This window comes from Pristiophorus japonicus, chromosome 8 (assembly GCF_044704955.1).
Source record: "Pristiophorus japonicus isolate sPriJap1 chromosome 8, sPriJap1.hap1, whole genome shotgun sequence".
NCBI lineage: Eukaryota > Metazoa > Chordata > Chondrichthyes > Pristiophoridae > Pristiophorus > Pristiophorus japonicus.
In genome coordinates, this window is record NC_091984.1 from 81,657,938 (window position 1) to 81,683,542 (window position 25,605).

At 43.5% G+C, this 25,605-nt stretch overlaps 1 protein-coding gene across 1 annotated transcript in view; it reads left to right on the forward strand.

Moving 5' to 3' along the window:
* LOC139269134 (neuronal growth regulator 1-like) overlaps positions 1 to 25,605 on the forward strand; it is a 353,215-nt gene that overhangs the window by 118,258 nt on the left and 209,352 nt on the right. Inside the window, exon 4 of the mRNA XM_070888236.1 lies at positions 14,286 to 14,420. Within this exon, the coding sequence (XP_070744337.1) occupies positions 14,286 to 14,420 (135 nt within the window). The remainder of the gene's footprint in view (positions 1 to 14,285; positions 14,421 to 25,605) is intronic.

Sequence of the window (25,605 nt, forward strand, 5' to 3'; positions counted from 1 at the left end):
GACCCTTGACCTCCTGAATCACGGGAATCGAGCGTTGCCATGCCGTTGCTAAGAATGGCAACACTTTACGGCAGAAGCTCAAAGTGATTTATTGCTAATGCCCATTTCATATTGCTCGCAGTAATGTAAAATCTAGCCCTAGTCTTTTAGGCAAAAATATAAGATTAAAAATAACGCATTTAGATTACATCTGTCAGCATAAAATTAAAACAGAAACTAGAAGAAAGGAACAAAGAAAGAAAAACATTAAAAATACAACCAGAGAAATGAAACAAAATGTTAATTTTTCACCTTACCTGAACTTCTGTAGAATTGCTATACCGTGCACAATATAATAAATCTTTCATTGGTATATTCAAATAACTAACTACTAGTTACACTGTTAGAGAAGGTAACTTAAGGTAGCAAAATTATACAACAAAACCATGACCTATAATTTGCGGTCAACCGCAAAGCGACAGTAATCGCTGCTGACCTTGAAGAAAGCTGCGCACAGAGGCAAGAACTTTAGCTTCGTTAATGTGAAATTGATTGTAGTGCTGTGAAAAGGGATGTCATCAAGCTGTCTAAGTAGCCAACCACAAGAATTCTCCCAGATGGCAATAAAAAGCTCAAATTATCTGCACTTTAAAAAAAAGTTACAGAGAGCAAAAAAAATTGGGACATGCACATGGGGTAAAGTTCAACTGAAATATCCCGAACAAAGTAAAAAAAAATTTAAATCTAGGAGTTTTTATCGTAATGCAGAAATTTGACATTCCACAAATATAAAATTGTTTTTCAGGGCCAGAACAGTTGTTTTGCAGTCAATACGCTGTTAAAACCCTAGTTACACCTATTCCAACAAGGCGTAACATTTAATGGGGTGTTTAACAGCAATATTAGCACAGAAAAGCTTAGGTTTTTGGCAGTTCTACTGATTTCACTGATAGCGAGCTTGGGATGGGGAGGTCCACAGCGCAGCCAGTGGCAGAGCCGTGAATGACTGACTGCAACTTCAGGATTTCTATGTTTAGCTACACATGTGCTAATTCATGAAGTTACAGTCAGCTTCAGAGGGGTAATGACAGCGAACGCTAATAATGTGCTATCCTTACCATCACGTAGTTCATAATTCACCTGGTTACATTCTACAAGTATGTAAAAAGGAAGAGAGTAGCAAAAGTAAACATTGGTCCCTTAGAGGCTGGAGCAGGAGAAATTATTATGGGGAATAAGGAAATGGCAGAAACGTGAAACAAATATTTTGTATCTGTCTTCACAGTAGAAGATGCAAAAAGCATACCTAAAATGGTGGGGAACCAAGGGTCTAATGACGGTGAGGAACTTAATGTAATTAATATAAGTAGATTAATAAATATTAATTTGTAATAAATTAATAAATAAAAAGTACTAGAGAAACTAATGGGACTAAAAGCCGACAAATATCCTGGACCTGTGGCCTACAACCTAAGGTTCTAAAAGAGGTGACTGCAGAGATAATGGATGCATTGATTTTGATCTTTCAAAATTCTCTAGATTCTAGAACGGTCCCAGCAGATTGGAAAGTAGCAAATATAATATGGCTATTCAAGAAAGGAGGGAGAGAGAAAACAGAGAACTTCAGGCCAGTTAGCCTGACATCAGTCGTCGGGAAAATGCTGGAATCCATTGTTAAGGAAGTAGTATTCGGGTACTTAGAAAATTAGAACATGATTAGGCAGAGTCAACATTGTTTTATGAAAGAGAAATGGTGTTTGACATATTTATTAGAGTTTTTTGAGGTTGTAACTAGCAGGATAGATAAAGGGGAACCAGTGGATGTAACATATTCGGATTTCCAAAAGGCATTCGATAAGGTGCCACATGAAAGGTTATTACACAAGGTAAGGGCTCATGAGATTGGAGGTAATATATTAGCATGGATAGAGGATTTGTTAACGGACAGAAAACAGATAGTAGGGATAAATGGGTCTTTTTCAGGTTGGCAGGTGCCGCATGGATCAGTACTGGGGCCTCAGCTATTTATAATCTATATTAATGACTTAAATGAAGGAACCGAGTGTAATGTATTCAGGTTTGCTGATGATACAAAGCTAGGTGGGACAGTAAGCTGTGTCGAGAACACAAAGTGGCTGCAAAGGGATATAGATAGACTAAGTGAGTGGGCAGTAAGGTGGTAGCTGGAGTATTATCGAGGGAAATGTGAAGTTATTCATTTTGCTAGGAAGAATAGGAAAACAGAATATTTTTTAAACGGTGAGAAACTTTTAAATGTTGGCATTCAGAGATATTTAGGTGTCCTTGTGCAAGAAACATAGAAAGCTAGCATTCAGATACAACAAGCAATAAGGAAGGCAAATTATATGTTCTCCTTTATAGCAAGGGGCTTGGAGTATAAGAGTAAGGACGTCTTGCTACAATTGTACAGGGCCTTGGTGAGACCACACTTGGAGTACTGTGCACCATTTTGGTCTCCTTATCTAAGGAAGGATATACTTGCCTTGGAGGCGATACAACGGAGATTCAATTTTAAGTAAATTTATATGTTCCATGTTAATTGCTTAACAAGGGAAAACAAACATTATATGCGTGTTAGTCCTGGGATGAGAAGGCTGTCTAATGATCAGAAATTGTGTAGAATGGACCTATACTCTCTGGAGTTTAGAAGAATGAGAGTGATCTCATTGAAACATACAAGATTCTGAAGGGGATTGACAGGGTAGATGCTGAGAGGTTGTTTCCCCTGACTGGAGTGTATAGAGCTCGGGGGCACCATCTCAGGATAAGGGGTAGGCCATTTAAGACAGATACGAGGAGGAATTTCTTCACAGAGGGTTGTAAATCTTTGGAATTCTCTGCCCCAAATGGCTGTGGATGCAAAATCTCCGAATATATTCAGTGCTGAGATAGATAGATTTTTGTAGTCTAGGAGAATCAAGGGATATGGAGATAGGGCAGGAAAGTGGAGTTGAGGTCGAAGATCAGCTATGATATTAAATGGTGGAGCAGGCTCGAGGGGCCATACGGCCTACTCCTGCTCCTATTTCCTATGTTCTTATATTCTTATGGTAACAGTTGCTAGTGCTGTTGGGGAGGGTTAAACCTAATATGGCAGGGGATGGGAATCCATGCAGGGAGACAGAGGGAAGTAAAATGGGGGCAGAAGCAAAAGGTAAAAAGGAGATAAGTAAAAGTGGAGGGCAGAGAAATCAAAGGCAAAAATTTAAAAGTGTCACATTACAACATCATTCTAAAAGGACAAAAAGAGTGTTAAAAAAACAAGCCTGAAGGCTCGGTGTCTCAATGCAAAGAGCATTTGTAATAAGGTGGATGAATTAACTGCATAGACAGCTGTTAACGGATATGATGTAATTGGGATCATGGAGACATGGCTCCAGGACCAAGGCTGGGAACTCAACATCCAGGGGTATTCAACATTTAGGAAGAATAGACAGAAAGGAAGAGGAGGTGGGGTAGCGTTGCTGGTTAAAGAGGAGATTAATGCAATAGTAAGGAAGGACATTAGCTTGGATGATGTGGAATCTGTATGGGTAGAGCTGCGGAACACCAAAGGGCAGAAAACACCAGTGGGAGTTGTGTACAGACCACCAAACAGTAGTAGTGAGGTTGGGGATGGCATCAAACAGGAAATTAGGGATGCGTGCAATAAAGGTACAGCAGTTATCATGGGTGACTTTAATCTACATATAGATTGGGCTAACCAAACTGGTAGCAATACAGTGGAGGAGGATTTCCTGGAGTGTATAAGTGATAGTTTTCTAGACCAATATGTCGAGGAACCAACTAGAGAGCTGTCCATCCTAGACTGGATGTTATGTAATGAGAGAGGATTAATTAGCAATCTTGTTGTGCGAGGCCCCTTGGGGAAGAGTGACCATAATATGGTAGAATTCTTCATTAGGATGGAGAGTAACACAGTTAATTCAGAGACTAGGGTCTTGAACTTAAAGAAAGGGAACTTCAATGGTATGAGACGTCAATTGGCCAGGATAGACTGGCGAATGATACTTAAAGGGTTGACGGTGGATAAGCAATGGCAAACATTTAAAGATCACATGGATGAACTTCAACAATTGTACATCCCTGTCTGGCGTAAAAATAAAACGAAGAAGATGGCTCAACTGTGGCTAACAAGGGAAATTAGGAATAGTGTTAAATCCAAGGAAGTGGCATATAAATTGGCCAGAAAAAGCAGCAAACCTGAGGACTGGGAGAAATTTAGAATTCAGCAGAGGAGGACAAAAGGTTTAATTAGGAGGGGGAAATAGAGTACGAGAGGAATCTTGTAGGGAACATAAAAACTGGCTGCAAAAGCTTCTATAGGTATGTGAAGAGAAAAAGATTAGTGAAGACAAACGTAGGTCCCTTGCAGTCAAGAATCAGGTGAATTTATAATGGGGAACAAAGAAATGGCAATTGAACAAATACTTTGGTTCTGTCTTCACGAAGAAAGACACATGTAACCTTCCGAAAATACTAGGGGACCGAGGATCTAGCGAGAAGGAGGAACTGAAGGAAATCCTTATTAGTCAGGAAATTGTGTTAGGGAAATTGATGGGATTGAAGGCCAATAAATCCCCAGGGCCTAATCGTCTGCATCCCAGAGTGTTATATATGTGGACTTTTATTTACTCTGTACAGCCAACCGAAGGCTCATTCCCCGGAGTCCCAAGGGATCCCATAATCCCTTGGGAGCACAGCTATTTAAAAAGGCTTCACAGGTTAGAGAGGCACTCTGGAGACCGGCAATAAAATACCAAGGTCACACTTTACTTTGAGCTCACAGTGTTCAGTCTGACTCTTTCTCCATATACAACAACTGGTGACGAGATACGGATAACGAACCCAAAGATGCAGAGAACAGTGGAGAAATTTTCACCCTGGAGAAATTTTCGGAAAAAGATGATTGGGAAACTTTTGTGGAATGACTCGATCAATACTTCGTGGCCAATGAGCTAGATAGGGAAGAGAGCGCTGCCAAACATAGAGCGATCCTCCTCACTGTCTGTGGGGCACCAACATATGGCCTCATGAAGAATCTGCTCACTCCAGCGAAACTCACGGAGAAAACACCTACAAAAGGTCTGAAGGCCAGGAAGTGGCAAGTTATGTCGCCGAGCTGAGACGCCTTGCAGGACATTACGAATTTGAAGGACATTTGGAACACATGCTCAGAGACTATTTCGTACTTGGCATTGGCCAAGAAACCATACTTCGCAAGCTTTTGACTGTCGAGACCCCAACCTTGAGTAAGGCCATAGTGCTAGCCCAGGCGTTCATTGCCACCAGTGACAATACTAAGCAAATCTCTCAACACACAAGTGCTGCTACAAATACTGTGAACAAAGTGATGTTGCTTTCGAATCGTAACGTACAGGGAAGGTCACACATACCTGCAGCTACACGTCCGCAGATGTCTCAGAGTCCACCATCAAGGGTGATGAATGCAAGGCTATTAACACCTTGTTGGCGCTGCGGGGGTGATCATCGTGTCCATTCATGCCGATTCAAAGGATACGTTTGCAAGGCTGTGCAATAATGGGACACCTCCAACTAATGTGCAGGTGAGCTGCTAAGCCTGTTAAACCTGCAAACCACTATGTTGCCAAGAAGGACAGATCCACGGAGGATCGCTATGAACTAGAGCCTCAGATAGAGGAGGCAGAGGTACACACATTCACCACGAATTGTCCACCGATAATGCTAAATGTTGAACTAAATGGACTCCCGGTGTCAATGGAGCTGGACATGGGCACGAGCCAGTCCATCATGGGCAAAAAGACTTTCGAAAGGCTGTGGTGCAACAAGGCTTCAAGGGCAGTCTTAACTCCAGTTCGCATGAGACTAAAAACTTACAGTAAAGAACTGATTCCTGTAATCGGCAGTGTTACCGTAAAGGTCTCCTATGATGGGGCGATGCACAAGCTACCGAGCGATGGTCCCACGCTGCTCAGCAGGAGCTGGCTGAGAAAGATACGCTGGAACTGGGATGACGTCCGAGCGCTATCACCCGCTGACGAAACTTCATGCGCCCAGGTCTTAAACAAATTTCCTTCGCTGTTCGAACTAGGCATCGGGAAATTCTAAGGAGCAAAAGTGCAGATCCAACTAATTCTGGGGGTGTGACCCATCCATCACAAGGCGAGAGCAGTACAGTACATGATGAGAGAAAGGGTAGAGATCGAGCTAGACCGGCTGCAACGAGAGGGCATCATTTCACCGATCGAGTTCAGCGAGTGAGCCAGTCCTATTGTCCCAGTCCTCAAGGGAGGGGGCACCGTCAGAATCTGTGGCAATTGTAAAGTATCTATCAATCGTTTCTCACTGCAGGACCAATACCCACTAGCAAAAACCGTGACCTCTTTGCAACGCTGGCGGGAGGAAAGACGTTCACGAAGCTGGATCTGACTTCATCCGACATGACGCAAGAACTGGAGGAATCACGGAAGGCCCTCACCTGCATCAACATGCACAAAGATCTTTTTGCTTATAATAGATGCCTGCTTGGAATCCGATCAGCGGCGGTGATATTCCAGGGAAACATGGAAGTTTCACTGAAGTCGGTCCCGTACACCGTGGTCTTCCAGGACGACATCTTGGTCACAGGTCAGAACACAGTCGAGCACCTGCAAAACCTGGAGGAGGTTCTTAGTTGACTCAACTGCGTGGGGCTCAGGTTAAAACCCTCGAAGTGCGTTTTCCTGGTCCCTGAAATGGAGTTCTTGGGAAGGAGGATTGCGGCGGATGGCATCAGGCTCACCAATGCGAAGACGGAGGCAATCGAGAACGCACCGAGGCCACAGAACGTGATGGAGCTGCGATCGTTTCTGGGACTCTTGAACTACTTTGGTAACTTCTTACTGGGTCTCAGCATCCTGCTAGAACCACGACATATCTTACTATGAAAAGGGGGCGAATGGGTTTGGGGAAAAAGCCAAGAAAATGCCTTTGTAAAAGCGAGAAAATTGTTATGCTCAAACAAATTGCTTGTGTTGTTTCTAGGATTTCCTAGAGTGTATTCGGGATGGTTGTGTTGTTTCTAGGATTTCCTGGAGTGTATTAGGGATGGTTTTCTCGACCAGTATGTCGAGGAACCAACTAGAGAGCTGGCCATCCTAGACTGGGTGATGTGTAACGAGAAGGGACTAATTAGCAATCTTTTTGTGCAAGGCCTTTGGGGAAGAGTGACTATAATATGGTTGAATTCTTTATTAAGATGGAGAGTGACACAGTTAATTCAGAAACTAGGGTCCTGAATGCAAGGAAAGGTTACTTCGACGGTATGAGGCGTGAATTGACTAGAATAGACTGGCAAAGGACACTTAAAGGGTTGACGGTGGATAAGCAATGGCAAATATTTAAAGATCACATGGATGAACTTCAGCAATTGTACATCCCTGTCTGGAGTAAAAATAAAATGTGGAAGATGGCTCAACCGTGGCTAACAAGGAAAATTAAGGATAGTGTTAAAACCAAGGAAGAGGCATATAAATTGGCTAAAAAAAAGCTACAAACCTGAGGACTAGGAGAAATTTAGAATTCAAAGAGGAGGACTAAGGGTTTAATTAAGAGGGGGAAAATAGAGTACGAGAGGAAGCTTGCAGGGAACATAAAAACTGACTGCAAAAGCTTCTATAAATATGTGAAGAGAAAAAGATTTGTGAAGACAAACGTAGGTCCCTTGCAGTCGGATTCAGGTGAATTTATAATGGGGAACAAAGAAATGGCAGACCAACTGAACAAATACTTCGGTTCTGTCTTCATGAATGAAGACACAAATAACCTTCCGAATGTACTAGGGGTCAATGGGTCCAGTGAGAAGGAGGAACTGAAGGATATCATTATTAGGCAGGATATTATATTAGGGAAATTGATAGGATTGAAGGCCGATAAATCCCCGGGACCTGATAGTCTGCATCCCAGAGTACTTAAGGAAGTGACCCTAGAAATAGTGGATGTATTGGTGATCATTTTCCAACAATCTATCGACTCTCGATCAGTTCCTATGGACTGGAGGGTAGCTAATGTAACACCACTTTTTAAAAAAGGAGGGAGAGAGAAAACGGGTAATTATAGACCGGTTAGCCTGACGTCAGTAGTGGGAAAAATGTTGGAATCAATCATTAAGGACGAAATAGCAGCGCATTTGGAAAGCAGTGACAGGATCGTTCCAAGTCAGCATGGATTTATGAAAGGGAAATCATGCTTGACGAATCTTCTGGAATTTTTTGAGGATGTAGCTAGTAGAGTGTACAAGGGAGAACCAGTGGATGTGGTGTATTTGGACTTTCAAAAGGCTTTTGACAACGACCCGCGCAAGAGATTGGTGTGCAAAACCTAAGCGCATGCTATTGGGGGAAATCTACTGACATGGATAGAGAACTGGTTGGCAGACAGGAAGCAGAGAGTCGGGATAAACGGGTCCTTTTCAGAATGGCAGGCAGTGACTAGTGGAGTGCCGCAGGGCTCAGTGCACGGACCCCAGCTCTTTACAATAAACATTAACGATTTAGACGAAGGAATTGAGTGTAATATCTCTATGTTTGCAGTTGACACTAAACTGGGTGGTGGTGTGAGCTGTGAGGAGGATGCTAAGAGGCTGCAGAGTGACTTGGACAGGTTAGGTGAGTGGGCAAATGCAAGGCAGATGCAGTATAATGTGGATAAATGTGAGGTTATCCACTTTGGTGGCATAAACATGAAGGCAGAATATTATCTGAATGGCGGAAGATTAGGAAAAGGGGAGGTGCAACGAGACCTAGGTGTCATAGTTCATCAGTCATGAAAGTTGGCATGCAGGTACAGAAGATGGTGAAATGGCATGTTGGCCTTCATAGCTAGGGGATTTGAGTATAGGAGCAGGGAGGTCTTAATGCAGTTGTACAGGGCCTCGTTGAGGCCTGACCTGGAATATTGTGTTCAGTTTTGGTCTCCTAATCTGAGGAAGGACATTCTTGCTATTGAGGGAGTGCAGCAGAGGTTCACCAGACTGATTCCCGGGATCGTGGGACTGACATATGAGGAGAGATTGGATCGACTGGGCCAGTATTCACTGGAGTTTAGAAGAATGAAAGGGGATCTCATAGAAACATATAAAATCCTGATGGCACTGGACAGGTTGGATGCAGGAAGAATGTTCCTGATATTGGGGAAGTCCAGAACCAGGGGTCACAGTCTAAGGAGGAGGAGTAAACCATTTAGAACCGAGATGAGGAGAAACGTTTTCACTCAAAGAGTTGTTAACCTGTGGAATTCTCTACCGCAGAGAATTGATGCCAGTTCATTAGCTATATTCAAGAGGGAGTTAGATATGGCTCTCTGGGCTAAAGAGATCAAGGGGTATGGAGAGAAAGCAGGAAAGGGATACTGAGGTGACTGATCAGCCATGATCTTGTTGAATGGTGCTGCAGGCTCGAAAGGCCGAATGGTCTACTCCTGCGCCTATTTTCTATGTTTCAGAGAATTGTGAACCTGAAGAATTGTCTCCCACAGAAAGTTGTTGAGGCCAGTTTGTTAGATATATTCAAAAGGGAGTTAAATGTGGCCCGTATGGCTAAAGGGATCAAGGGGTATGGAGAGAAAGCAGGAATGGGATACTGAAGTTGCATGATCAGCCATGATCACATTGAATGGTGGTGCAGGCTCGAAGGGCCAAATGGCCTACCCCTGTACCTATTTTCTATGTTTCTACATAACAGCATGTATTTATATAAGAGTTCATTTGCTCTCGTTAAGTTATTGATGTTTCATTTGATGTTCCAAGCCTGTGAGTGTAATTTGCTCTGTGTGTTGAGCTACTGCATGTAATTGTGCATTGAGGAAAGGTACATTTGTGATTTGGCATTAATTGTGTGGTCATTAATTTTTACCCATGCTTCTAACTTGCTCTTGATAGTGCAGGTTGGAAATATTTACTAACACACATGCAATGTTTTTTTTCCTTATTAAGCAATTAACATGGAACATACAAATTTACTTAAAATTGACTTCATTCCCACTTCATGTTAATTATCCCAATTAAAACCTGCATTAAAGCACAAGAGGGAGCTGGCAGAGTTCCAATGATGAGCAGAGCAGGAGACATTGCCTCAAGGATGAGTCTTTCAGTGAACTGTGCAATTGTAGTTACTTTGAAAAATCAGGAGCAGCTAAGGCAGGACATCATGGCAGGAGTCGCTTTACCCAATGCAACATTAGCACCATCTGATTGAATTTTAGCAGGAACAGGAATGCCTCAACTGAGATTCAGCAGGAGAAATTCAATATCGTTTTACCTGTTTTTTGGGGTGCAACATTGTGGATGGGGATGACAAATTTTAGGACCCTATCTCCTGTGACTAATCTTCCCTGAAAGTGCACCAACCATCAAATTGGAAGCGGTGACTTTTGGGTGCATAGGGCACCTACCTGAAAAAGGAGTAAAGTGACTTGCATATGAAATAAGGTCCTAACACTGGCTCTAGAACCCTGATTGAAATTCATGTACACATGGGTAGAGTTTGCACATTGCAAGCTCCGACTAGTTGACCTAGGTCTTGAACAGCCTAAGTCCTATGTCAGTTTTGTGGAGCCAGGAAAAACAGGAGTGCTCCTATGGTCGTCACAAAAATACTGTGGGCTGCTATCAGCCGGGATCCTCTGCTTTGCCTCCCCCACCCAGGACATGTCTACAGTTGGCTCGGCATCAGAGCCATTCAAAATTCAACAGGCCCCAACCGCGAGCTGCATCGGTACACCCGATTGGCGTCCTCAGCTTGCCTGTTTAATTCTAATGAGGTAATATTCTGAATTTACGTCAAACCTCTGACAGACAGCAATCGCACACTGAACCTATACAATTATCATTGCACAGACCCAGGAGCATGGTCATCTCTACAAACCTCAGCATCTCCCAGGTTCCGTGCAGTCTTCCAGTCTATAACATCCATTATTGACTTCAGAGGAGGTGATGAGTTTGATTTTTCTTGGCATGGAGATATCTGCTGAGGGCTGACTTCTTTTGCATCTACTTCAAATATAATTTTGGAGAGAAACTAAGGTTGCATATCAAATTGCCAGAGCTAGTAAAAAGAAATGTAAAATACAAACATACAAAAAGAAAGAGAGGAAAACTCTAACAAGTCCATACTAACCAAATATCATCATCATCATCATAGGTGATCCCTCGAAACGCGGATGACTTGCTTACATGCCAAAAAAGGATGAGTTCACAGGTGTTTCAATGAAGGACCTAATATTCCAGGTCCCAAACTACATCCTGAAGGGTGGAAGATGCCTGTGCATGGATTTTTCTTAATGTGTGGTGGGCCGTTGCACACCAGACACCACACGGGCTTGATAGAGCTAGGTCTTGATCCAGTGGCAAGGGGTATCCAAGATGACTGGAGACCTGCTCTGCTGCACAGACCTAGTGTGCATACATATCGCAGTTTGGGCTGGTCCATGCTTCCCCTGGGCCCCTGGCCACGAACTCATGCCTCTCCTGGGCCCTGATCACATCCCTCCACAGTCTCTCGCCGTGGACCTCAACCAGCTCTACCTCATCACCAGCTCTCTTGACCCCTCCACTAATTTGTCAGACTGCTTGTCTGACATACAGCATGGCATAAGCAGAAATTTCCTCCAACTAAGTATTGGAAAGACCAAAGCCATTGTCTTCGATTCCCACCACAAACGCTGTTCACAAACTCTAGTCACCGACTAGATGAGGTAGGTTTTAAGGAGCGTCTTAAAGGAGGAGATAGAGGTAGAGAGGTTGAGGAAAGGAATTCCAGAGTTTAGGACCCAGGCAGCAGAAAGCGAGTCCGTCAGTGGTGGAGCAATTAAATAGGAGATGTGCAAGCGGCTAGAATTGGAGGAGCGCAGAGATCTCGGAGGGTTGTACGGCTGGAGATAAGGAGAGGCGAGAGCTAGGAGGGATTTGAGAACAAGGATGAGAATTTTAAAATTTTTGCATTGCCGGAACGGGAGTCAATGTAGGTCAGCGAGCACAGGGGTGATGGGTGAGCGGGATTTGGGGCAAGTTAGGATAAAGGCAGCAGAGGTTTGGCTGAAATCAAATTTCTGGAGGTTGAAAGATGGAAGGCCGGTCAGGAGAGCTTTGGAATAGTGGAGAGAGTAGAGGTAACAAAGGCATGAATGAGGGTTTCAGCAGCAGATGAGCTGAGGCAGGGCAGTGTTGGGCAATGTTATGGAGTTGGAAGTAGGCGGTATTAGTGATGGCGTGGATAAGTGGTCGGAAGTTCATCTCGGGGTCAAGGTTGCGAACAGTCTGGTTCAGCCTCAGACAGTTGCTAGGGAGAGAAACGGAGTTCATGACTAGAGTTTGTAACCAAATATAGTGCAACAACATACATCATTTAACCATGCAAACTTCTGGGAGAAGCAAATGACCAGAGGAAAAAACCTGCAGCCAAGTTAAGAAAAACTCTGGGAAATTCCTCTTTGATCCTCTAAAACAGGGTTGCTCAATACGTTACCCAATAGCCAGATGTGGCTAATTGCATTTCTGATTAGTAAATAACGAACGGACAGGAGAACTGGCATCATGGTCATTTCGACTAATCTAGACTAACCGCTCTAAGCCAGGAGAAGAAATCAATCCTAGCCAATAATGAGCACCTCCAACAGGACATGTCATGGCAAAGGAGAAGCAGCCTCCAACCACATCTTGTTGGAGAGCAGGGATGTGTTTGATGTATCTTGTTGTGCAAGTCAACATTCTCAACAATCACTCAGATGAAGTCAAATCATTGCTTTCAACTGTTGGACAAAAACTTAGAAAAGCTGCACTAAGATGTTCTATATCTGATAAATTCATGCTGGAATTCCAAGCCTTGGTGAATGAAGAAGACTGCAAAGTTTGATACTGAATGGTGGTAGTTGTTTCTTAAGTAATCATACACATGAAGTACATTTACCTGTATTGTATGCGGATATGTAAGGAGTGTTCGACTAAAAGTAGGGCATGTGGCTGAAATGGTGAAGCTTGTGGCTGGTCAGCAACTTTTATTGGACAGCACTGCCCTAAAACAATCGTGTAAGGCTACAATAGCTCACTACTCATCATCCCACCTAACTAACTTAATGAGTTTGATTTTCTGTGGGGGGTTCTCCCAATCTCCTGCTATAACTATAGTGGAACTTTGGTGGAACCCCTAAAGAAACAACATAAACAACTGTTCATGCTATTTTTGCCGATTTTCGATCGAAGTTGCGGCAAGAAATTGGGAGAAATGCCATAAAAATTCCAGGCAAACTTCTGTAACTGGAAACATCCTCTTCATTCAATATCGTGTCTAGTTTCCTATTAAAGGACTGCCGTAAACCCACTGTATATTTTGTTAGTTTGTTCCAGAGGGTGATGACTGCAAAGAATAAATATTTTCTGGCATCTAAGCTGATTCTTTGTCTCAGGATTTTATATGCACACCCTCTAATTTTGCCATCCCTATCCAACGAGTAAAGGCAAACATTATTGATATCTGCAACCTCCTTATCTAGTCATGATACCAATGCAAGAACATTGGCACTTATACTTGCATAGAGCAGTGTAAAATAATTGACAGCCATCATCAAACGCCATTATACATGTAACTTTCCAGCAGCAGTTGTTGGAAGCAATTGGAGCAGGAACCATGGCTAACACGTTAGTTACCGCCCCGTAACGCTGGCTGAGATCAGTGATTGAAACTTGGAATTTCCTGGAATGTATAGTTATGTTCCATGCATTTATTAACAAAGCAACCAGGAGAATGTCCCTTTGCTGTATATTGGACACTAATTAAGCAGCTAAAAAGGACAATTATACAAAACTTTTGGTATTCTTTCTATTTTGTGCACATGTAAAGTAAACAAATCCAGATCATGATTAACATGATCAAGGCCTCTTGGGAAAATAAAATCTATTTTGTTGTCAGTGCACTTAGTTGATTGTCAGATTACCTGATGTGTACAAGAATCCAAAGTTGGAATAAATCTTGGTTATTGGTCACTGAACTCAATTACAGAAATAGTTGAGGTCCAGTCAATGTGCACAAGGTTTAAAAGATATTTGCAAGGAACAGTTATGTGGACCATGTTTATACCCACCTTATCTTAGACATATAAAAGTACGTGTGTTTGTATTTTTTTAAAAGTCACTTGTCTGGCTATGGTCAATACATTACACTAGTAATCTTAAATGATTCCATCAAAGACGAAGAAACAAAGCATCAATCTCATGTTATAAGTCATGCAGTCATACAGATTTGATCTTTTAACATTGTGTTATTCCATTTCAGCAAAAGATTTTGACAGTGAAGGCGAATACCTTGAGATTTCTGGCATTACTCGGGACCAGGCTGGAAACTATGAATGCCTCGCAAACAACGATGTCTCGTTTCCAGATGTACGAACAGTCCACATTACAGTCAATTGTAAGTTGTCTTTTAAAGAATGCAATTTACTTAGAAAGTCAATTTTTGTATTTAGATGTTTGTAATAAAAGCAAGAAATGGTGGAAATTCATAGCAGGTCAGCATCTGAAAAATAAAGAAAAGTTTGCTATCAGATGGAATCTGGAACCAGCTCCGATGAAGGGTTGCATCCATATTAAGTTAATTTAAATGTAAGTCATGGCAGGAGAGCCCAGACCCGTGTTATGCTCCTCCTGTGCTATGTGGGAAGTCCGGGATGCACCCAGTTCCCTGGCAACTACATGTGCAGGAAGTGCATCCAGCTGCAGCTCCTGACAGACTGCACTGCGGCACTGGAGCTGCGTATGGATTCACTCTGGAGCATCCGCGATGCTGAGGATGTCGTGAATCGTACGTTTAGTGAGTTTGTCACATCGCAGGTAAAGGTTACTCAGGCAGATAGGGAATGGGTGACCATCAGGCAGAGCAGTGGAAGGAAGGTAGTGCAGGGGTCCCCTGCGATCATCCCCCTCTAAAACAGATACACCACCTTGGATGCTGTTGGGGGGATGACTCATCAGGGAAGGGCAGCGGCAGCCAAGTTCATGGCACCATGGGTGGCTCTGCTGCACAGGAGGGCAGGAAAAAAAGTGGGAGAGCTATAGTGGTAGGGGATTCTGTTGTAAGGGGGATAGATAGGCATTTATGCAGTCGCAACCAAGACTCCAGGATGGTATGTTGCCTCTCTGGTGCAAGGGTCAAGGATGTTTCGGAGCGACTGCAGGACATTTTGGAGGGGGAGGGGGAACAGCCAGTTATTGTGGTGCATATAGGAGCCAAATATATAGGTAAAAAATGGGATGAGGTCCGACAAGCTGAATTTAGGGAGCTCGGAGTTAAATTAAAAAGCAGGACCTCAAAGGTAGTAATCTCAGGATGGCTACCAGTGCCACGTGCTAGTCAGAGTAGGAATTGCAGGATAGCTAAGATGAATACGTGGCTTGAGGAGTGGTGCAGGAGGGAGGGATTTAAATTCCTGGGACATTGGAATCGGTTCTGGGGGAGGTGGGACCAGTACAAACCGGACGGTCTGCACCTGGGCAGGACTGGAACCAATGTCCAAGGGGTAGTGTTTGCTAGTGCTGTTGCGGAGAGGTTAAACTAATATGGCAGGGGGGTGGGAACCAATGCAGGGAGATAGAGGGAAGTAAAATGGGGGCAGAAGCAAAAGATAGAAAGAGGAAAAGTAAAAGTGGAGGGCAGAGAAACCCAAGACAAAAATCAAAAAGGGCCACATTACAGCAAAATTCAAAAGGGACAAAGTGTGTTAAAAAGATAGGCCTGAAGGCTGTGTGCCTCAGTGCGAGGAGTATTCGTAATAAGGTGGACGAATTAACTGCGCAGGCAGTTATTAACGAATATGATATAATTGGGATTACGGAGAAATGGCTCCAGGGTGACCATGGCTGGGAACTCAACATCCAAGGGTATTCAACATTCAGGAAGGATAGAGAGAAAGGAAAAGGAGGAGGGGTAGCTTTGTTGGTTAGTAAGGAAGGACATTAGCTTGGATGATGTGGAATCTGTATGGGTAGAGCTGCGGAATACCAAAGGACAGAAAACACCAGTGGGAGTTGTGTACAGACCACCAAACAGAAGTAATGAGGTTGGGGACAGCAACAAACAAGAAATTAGGGATGCGTGTAATAAAGGTACAGCAGTTATCATGGGTGACTTTAATCTACATATAGATTGGGCTAACCAAACTGGTAGCAATACGGGGGAGGAGGATTCCCTGGAGTGGAATAGGGATAGTTTTCTAGACCAATATGTTGAGGAACCAACTAGAGGGTTGGGCATCCTAGACTGGGTGATGTGTAATGAGAAAGGACTAATTAGCAATCTTGTTGTGCGAGGCCCCTTGGGGAAGAGTGACCATAATATGGTCGAATTCTTTATTAAGATGGAGAGTGACACAGTTAATTCAGTCACTATGGTCCTGAACTTAAGGAAAGGTAACTTCGATGGTATGAGACGTGAATTGGCTAGAATAGACTAGTGAATGATACTTAAAGGGTTGATGGTGGATAGGTAATGGCAAATATTTAAAGATCACATGGATGAACTTCAACAATTGTACATTCCTGTCTGGAGTAAAAATAAAACGGGGAAGGTGGCTCAACTGTGGCTAACAAGGGAAATTAGGGATAGTGTTAAATCCAAGGAAGAGGCATATAAATTGGCCAGAAAAAGCAGCAAACCTGAGGATTGGGAGAAATTTAGAATTCAGCAGAGGAGGACAAAGGATTTAATTAGGAGGAGGAAAATAGTGTATGAGAGGAAGCTTGCTGGGAACATAAAAACTGACTGCAAAAGCTTCTATAGATATGTGAAGAGAAAAAATTAGTGAAGACAAACGTAGGTCTCTTGCAGTCAGATTCAGGTGAATTTATAATGGGGAACAAAGAACTGGCAGACTAGTTGAACAAATACTTTGGTTCTGTCTTCACGAAGGAAGACACAAATAACCTTCCGGAAATACTAGGGGACTGAGGGTCTAGTGAGAAGGAGGAACTGAAGGAAATCCTTATTAGTCAGGAGATTGTGTTAAGGAAATTGATGGGATTGAAGGCCGATAAATCCCTAGGGCCTGATAGTCTGCATCCCAAAGTACTTAAGGAAGTGGCCCTAGAAATAGTGGATGCATCGATGATCATTTTCCGACAGTCTATCAACTCTGCATCAGTTCGTATGGACTGGAGGGTAGCTAATGTAACAGCACTTTTTAAAAAAGGAGGGAGAGACAAAACGGGGAATTATAGACTGGTTAACCTGACATCAGTCGTGGTGAAAATGTTGAAATCAATTATTAAAGATGAAATAGCAGCACATTTGGAAAGCAGTGACAGGATCGGTCCAAGTCAGCATGGATTTATAAAAGGGAAATCATGCTTGACAAATCTTCTAGAATTTTTTGAGGATGTAACTAGTAGCGTGGACAAGGGAGAACCAATGGATGTGGCGTATTTGGACTTTCAAAAGGCTTTTGGCAAGGTCCCACACAAGAGATTAGTGAGCAAATTTAAAGCTCATGGTATTAGGGGTAATGTATTGACGTGGATAGAGAACTGGTTGGCAGACAGGAAGCAGAGAGTGGGGATCAACGGGTCCTTTTCAGAATGGCAGGCCGTGACTAGTGGGGTGTCGCAGGGCTCAGTGCTGGGACCCCAGCTATTTACAATATACATCAATGATTTAGATGAAGGAATTGAGTGTAATATCTCCAAGTTTGCAGATGACACTAAGCTGGGTGGCGATGTGAGCTCTGAGGAGGATGCTAAGAGGTTACAGGGTGACTTGGACAGGTTAGGTGAGTGGGCAAATACATGGCAGATGCAGTATAATGTGGATAAATGTGAGGTTATCCACTTTGTGGACAAAAACAGGAAGGCAGAATATTATCTGAATGGCGGCAGATTAGGAAAAGGGGAGGTGCAACGAGACCTGGGTGTCATGGTACATCAGTCATTGAAAGTTGGCATGCAGGTACAGCAGGCAGTGAAGAACGCAAATGGCATGTTGGCCTTCATAGCTAGGGGATTTGAGTATAGGAGCAGGGAGGTGTTACTGCAGTTGTATAGGGCCTTGGTGAGGCCTCACCTGGAATATTGTGTTAGTTTTGGTCTCCTAATCTGAGGAAGGACGTTCTTGCTATTGAGGGAGTGCAGCGAAGGTTCACCAGACTGATTCCCGGGATGGCAGGACTGACATATGAGGAGAAACTGGGTCGACTGGGCCTGTATTCACTGGAGTTTAGAAGAATGAGAGGAGATCTCATAGAAACATATAAAATTCTGATGGGACTGGACAGGTTAGATGCAGGAAGAATGTTCCCGATGTTGGGGAAGTCCAGAACCAGGGGTCACAGTCTCAGGATAAGGGGTAAGCCATTTAGGACCGAGATGAGGAGAAAATTCTTCACTCAGAGAGTTGTTAACCTGTGGAATTCTCTACCGCAGAGAGTTGTTGATGCCAGTTCGTTAGATATATTCAAGAGGGAGTTAGATAAGGCCCTCTGGGCTAAATGGATCAAGGAGTATGGAGTGAAAGCAGGAAAGGGGTACTGAGGTGAATGATCAGCCATGATCTTATTGAATGGTGGTGCAGGCTTGAAGGGCCGAATGGCCTACTCCTGCACCTATTTTCTATGTTTTTATGTTTCTGTATCATTAACTAGTCCTTTTCTTGAAGATGCTCACTGTGCCTGCTGTGCAAATATCAGTTTCTGTGTATTTTTTAGAAAACCATTTTCGGTTTTTAATTCAGATTTGTAGCATCTGTGTTTTTTAAATCACTTCTGTATTTATGTTTTAATCCTTTCAAATCTGAATTAGCCTTATGGTACAGATGAACTACACCAATTGTTTTTACACCAGTACAATTTTGAGAGCACCAAGAGTGGGCAGCACAGAGTTATACTATTCAGCTCAGAAACAAATTCAAATCAATTTAAAGTTCACTTTGTGTAGGCATATTTCAGTGTAAGCTCTGAAATTCCCTCCCTAAACCTCTCCGCCTCTCTAACTCTCTCCTCCTTTCAGATGCTCCTTAAAACCTACCTCTTTGACCAAGCTTTTGGTCATCTGCCCTAATGTCTCCTTATGTGGCTCGGTGTCAAATTTTGTTTTATAAGTTTCCTGTGAAGCACCTTGGGATATTTTACTACATTAACTACTCAATATAAATACAAGTTGTTGTTGGTGTTGTTGTATGTATAAAGCTCTGCTCACCAGTTGATGTTTTTAATGCCAAAAAAAAGCAGTTGTCAATACACAGTCCACCAGTCTGCCTGAAATGTTTAAAACTTTAATTTGCAGTATAACCAGTGTGAAGCTGACATGGTGAGAGATTGCTTCATTGAGATGCTCTCAGGGCTGATCCCAGATGCTGGTTCGGCTCTGAAACTGGCTGGCAGTAATGTAAAATGTGTAATATAATTGTGCTACGAGGACTTGTACCAAGCCATTTATTGCACCTAATTGAAAATTAATGATTATATTGTGACAGATTTCCCATCCATTGTTCATGGTGGGTCAGACTAAATCTGCTTTGTCACTGATTGTGGGAGTGGAGGACAGGTACACATTGCCACTGGAAGGATTTAGAAAGAAGCGTTCTCAGAGACAGTGAAGCAAGTGTTGTTATTAATGATACGCAAGTGACCAGACAGTGATGTCCAATGCAGACCCCATCATAAACAGAAAAAGGTTCCACTTCATGATGGTGCAGCTGGTGACAATTGATATAACATAATGCAACATAATACATCCCTGCCAGTTGCCATGATTCATTAATTTTACACAAATCCACAGTGTCACCATTATTTCAAGGCCAGGAAGATTGGATAGATGGCTGCTTAGGGAGGAAAACTATCCACTCAAGCCATGGCTGCTTACCCAATTGAGACTCCCAAGAACAAGACCTGCTTCCGTGATCCATGCACAGATGAAATGGCATTGATCTTTTCTGATAATACGCTCACACTGCTCTTCACAACAGGATACCTTTCACAACCAAAAGGGATCATGTTTGAAGCCAGCATTGTATGAGGCAGCACCTCCAGAGCGACAATTGGAATAACACTGTTCTGTCACTAGCCCGACTGCAGCCATTACTGTCCTCAGTCACAGTGAATCTTTAAGATGACCAGCAATCCTTTATGAGTGGCTGGCACAGATACCCTGTCCCTTTACCCCCACATGCTTCTAATGCACCACACATCGTGAGCTGAATCTTAACTCCAAAAAATAGGTGGGTTGGGGTCGTATCAGAGATTAAAATGCAAAAATCCTGGAATAGGAACTGAACCCGCTCACTTCCAGTTTTAACGGAGGCGGGGCTAGGGGTGGACGACCAATCCTTTATGAGTGGCAGGTTTGTCATTTAAATATTATAATGAGACTGCCTGCCTTCATTTTAACAGTCATTTTATTTTTAACCTCAGACAGCTGGGTTTCACAGGCCTCATGAAACCCAGCAGCTTAACAAGCTATCCAGTAATCCTCCCACCTCAGCAATCTGTCTGCTCCCCCCACCGCCATCTTCCCGCAGCTCACCCTCCCAACCACCACCGGACATGCCCGATCACCATCTGCTCGACCACTATCGGACCTCCCACACCCTCACAATCGGATCCCCCCTGATCACCAGTGCACACTCCCACAATCGGGACCATCATTTGATTCCCCCGCCTCAGCAATCTCTCTCAGTACCCAATGCACCTATCTGCTCTTATAGGCTGCGGCCCTGTGAAGCAGGCTTCTCTGCCAGAAAGGCCTCTGGCCTGTTCATCAGGCTGCCAGTGGGTGGGAACCTCACTTAAAGGGGCCCTGCAGTTAAATTTTGCAGGACATTCCAGAAACTCATTCTTTAGGGTTTCCCGACCTCACAACAGCATCGCCCCTGTCCCCACAGAACTCGCCCCCAGGCTAACATCCAGGCCAGTGTGCCTGGAATGCTGGGATAATATTTAAAGGAGCAGACCTCTTATTATTGTTTGATGTCAGCTCAGTCTACTGTGGGCACCACTGCCACAAGAGTGAATTATCATACTTCTGGCACAAGGTATTAATTCAAGTATTAATATATCAATGCAAAATTCTATGCATTACCTGCAGTAGGTACTGTAATAGGTCATTTCAAGGTAATATGTAATGTTATATCCTTTTAAGAAATACTTACCAGAACTACAGCTGATGTCATACATCCCTGGCCGTTCACACAAAGATTCTGCTCCAATGCACCAGCTCTTTCACCAAGGTAGCTTTGAAATTGTTTTAATCATAAACATAAAAAGAAAAGATAAATTCATTAAATGAGGACCTCTCTTCAACTGTGAAGATTTAATATCACGGTTATGCCTCTAGTGCAATGTCCTTGCACACCTGGGACCTGCCATTTTAATCCTCATTCTAGACGACTGGATTGACTTCCAGCCATGGAGAAAACTGATTTCACCCGCTGGTTCATCTTCCAAACAGCCCGTTTGGGATATTTTCCATCCACCTAATATGATGAGATTCACCAGCAAAACATACTTGAAGCCCATGGTGTGAGGTGAGCAATGCCTTGTGTTTCCCTTTCTTGATGACAGCAGTTTCCTTTCTCAGACCCCATTTCCCCACACCATGTTTTTCTCAACCATCCCATTTCCAATCCCCCATTCTTCTCCCCTCCTCCACCACCTACCCCATATCCTCCTCCTCTCTCCTATCCATCCTCTCTTTACTGTAGTCCCTTCTTCCCATTTCTTCCACCGCCCCCCACCTCCAACCCCACCCCTCCTTCCCATCTGTCCCGCTACCCATAGGTCCCTCTGCCCCTTCATTCTCTCCCTTTCCAGGTTTCCCCTCTTTTCCATTTCCCTTCCTTTCCCTCCCCTGCACCCCATCACTTCCCCTCCTCTCCTTCATACCCCCTTCTCCCTCACCACCTCTTGACTCCCACTGTTTCACATCCATATCTCCCCGACCCTTCCGCCAGTACCCTATCCCCCTCCCACAAAACTTCCTACCTTTTCCCTCCTCCCCTTTTTTACTCCTCCTGCCCACTCCACCCACCTGCCGTTTCCCTCCCGTCACATCTCTCTTCTCCTGTTCCTGTCTCCCTCTCCAACCTGCAGCCTTGCCTCAGCTTGCCCTTTCTGTTATCACCATTCATTCCCCTTTCTCTCCATCAACCTTCTTTTCCCACTCCTTTCTCCCTCCCCTACCATTCCCTCCTCCTTCTCACTCTCCCTCCACCTCTTTCCCCCCCTCCCATTTCCTTCCCCTATCCTTCTACACTCCGTCTTTTCCCCTTCCCACCTCTCCTGTTCTTCACCTTTCCCCTCGTGCTCCATCTCTCCTTCTGCCCCTCTTTCCCCTTTCACCACTTTTTCCTTCTCCCTCCTCCTCTCCCCTCATTCCTCCTCTTTCCTCATTTCTATCTTTCGCACCCCTTTGACTGCATTTTCCCCATTTGTTCTGCCTCTATTCATAACATAAGAACATAAGAACATAAGAATTAGGAACAGGAGTAGGCCATCTAGCCCCTCGAGCCTGCTCCGCCATTCAACAAGATCATGGCTGATCTGGCCGTGGACTCAGCTCCACTTACCCGCCCGCTCCACGTAACCCTTAATTCCCTTATTGGTTAAAAATCTATCTATCTGTGATTTGAATACATTCAATGAGCTAGCCTCAACTGCTTCCTTGGGCAGAGAATTCCACAGATTCACAACCCTCTGGGAGAAGAAATTCCTTATCAACTCGGTTTTAAATTGGCTCCTCCGTATTTTGAGGCTGTGCCCCCTAGTTCTAGCCTCCCCGACCAGTGGAAACAACCTCTCTGCCTCTATCTTGTCTATCCCTTTCATGATTTTAAATGTTTCTATAAGATCACCCCTCATCCTTCTGAACTCCAACGAGTAAAGACCCAGTCTACTCAATCTATCATCATAAGGTAACCCCCTCATCTCTGGAATCAGCCTAGTGAATCTTCTCTGTACCCCCTCCAAGGCTAGTATATCCTTTCTTAAGTAAGGTGACCAAAACTGCACGCAGTACTCCAGGTGCGGCCTCACCAATACCCTGTACAGTTGCAGCAGGACCTCCCTGCTTTTGTACTCCATTCCTCTCGCAATGAAGGCCAACATTCCATTCGCCTTCCTGATTACCTGCTGCACCTGCAAACTAACTTTTTGGGATTCATGCACAAGGAGCCTTCCGCGAGAGGTGGGCACCGGAGGGACTGGAGTGCATCATCACGCCGGCAACCAAATTTTAATTTGATTTTACGTTTTAAAGTTTAATTTGTTTTAATTGCCGGTGCTTTTAGTGTCCCCTTCCCTTTTATAGGGGGCACCGGAAAAAATTTGATTTTAGCGCCCCAAAAAAAAAAACAAAAAAAAAAGAAAAAAGGGGCCTTGTAAATGTCTGGTGTGTCATCCAGGTCGGTGGCACGGATACATGTTTTATGTTTTGCAGGTAGACTCTAAAAGAGTTTCATGCACAAGGATCCCAGGTCCCTCTGCACTGCAGCATGTTGTAATTTCTCCCCATTCAAATAATATTCCCTTTTCCTGTTTTTTGTTCCAAGGTGGATGACCTCACATTTTCCGACATTGTATTCCATCTGCCAAACCTTCGCCCATTTGCTTAACCTATCTAAATCTCTTTGCAGCCTCTCTGTGTCCTCTACACAACCCGCTTTCCCACTAATCTTTGTGTCATCTGCAAATTTTGTTACACTACACTCTGTCCCCTCTTCCAGGTCATCTATGTATATTGTAAACAGTTGTGGTCCCAGCACCGATCCCTGTGGCACACCACTAACCACCGATTTCCAACCCGAAACGGATCCATTTATCTCGACTCTCTGCTTTCTGTTAGCCAGCCAATTCTCGATCCATGCTAATACATTTCCTCTGACTCCGCGTACCTCTATCTTCTGCAGTAACCTTTTGTGCGTCACCTTATCGAATGCCTTTTGGAAATCTAAATACACCATATCCATCGGTACACCTCTATCCACCATGCTCATTATATCCTCAAAGAATTCCAGTAAATTAGTTTAACATGATTTCCCCTTCATGAATCCATGTTGCGTATACTTGATTGCATTATTTCTATCTAGATGTCCCGCTATTTCTTCCTTAATGATAGCTTCAAGCATTTTCCCCACTACAGATGTTAAACTAACCGGCCTATAGTTACCTGCCTTTTGTCTGCCCCCTTTTTTAAACAGAGTGCTTTTCAATCTGCTGGTACCTCCCCAGAGTCCAGAGAATTTTGGTAGATTATAACGAATGCATCTGCTATAACTTCTGCCATCTCTTTTAATACCTTGGGATGCATTTCATCAGGACCAGGGGACTTGTCTACCTTGAGTCCCATTAGCATGTCCAGCACTACCCCCCTAGTGATAGTAATTGTCTCAAGGTCCTCCCTTCCCACATTCCTGTGACCAGCAATTTTTGGCATGGTTTTTGTGTCTTCCACTGTGAAGACCAAAGCAAAATAATTGTTTTAAGGTCTCAGCCATTTCCACATTTCCCATTATTAAATCCCCCTTCTCATCTTCTAAGGGACCAACATTTACTTTAGTCACTCTGTTCCGTTTTATATATGATTCCCTATTATCCTCCTCCCATCCTTCCACTCCTCCCATCCCTTTCAAGCGTTTTGGATTTATTATGTTAAAAAAATTAGTAATGGAGAAAATAATGGGACTTAATATAGACAAATCTCCCGGACCTGATAGTTTCCACCCGAAGGTATTAAAAAGTTAGGAAATTGTTCATCATTTTCTAAAACTCTAGATTCTGGAAATGTGCTTTGAATAAGAACATTGCAAATGTCACTCCATTCTTTAAGAACAGTTGGGGGAAGCCAAAAATACAGGCTTTACCTGTACAAAGTCTTGGTCATCTGGAACAATGCATTTAGTTTTGGGCACCACAACTCAGAAAAGATGTAGTGGCCTTGGAATGAGTACAGCACAGATTCACCAGAGTAATAACTGAGCTTAGATGGTTAAATTATGAAGGCAAGTTGCATAAACATGGTTTGTATTCCCTTGAGTTTAGAAAGTTGATTGATAATCTGATTGTGGTGTTTAAAATGATGAAAGGATTTACAAGGATAGATACAGAGAAGTTATTTCCTCTGATAGGGGAATCCAGAACAAGGGAGCGTAGTGTTAAAGTTAGAGTTACGTCATTCAGGAGTGAAATCAGGAAGCACATTTTCACACAAAGGGTAGTGGAAATCTGGAAAAAATATCCACCTGTGGATGTTGAGTCATTTGAAATTTTCAAGACTGTATTAATAGATGTTTATTAGGTAAGGTATCAAGGAATATGGAATAAGGAATATCAAGGATAAATGGAGTTTACATGAATAATGAAACAGGTTTAAGGGGCTTAATGGCCTACTCTATTGTTTCTAGATTACCTCCTGTCACGTTTCACTTCCACAGTGTTCACTTCTCTACCCTCCTCTCTCCTTCCCCCTTTCCCCTCTTCCTTCTCTCCTCTTTCCTCTTCCTTCTCCCCTTACATTTCTACTTTCCCCTCTCTCATCTGTCTCCCCACTTCTCCAATCTATCTCCTGCTTCTTATTCCCCTGTCTTGGTCCAATTATCACTCAGCTCTCTGACCTACTTG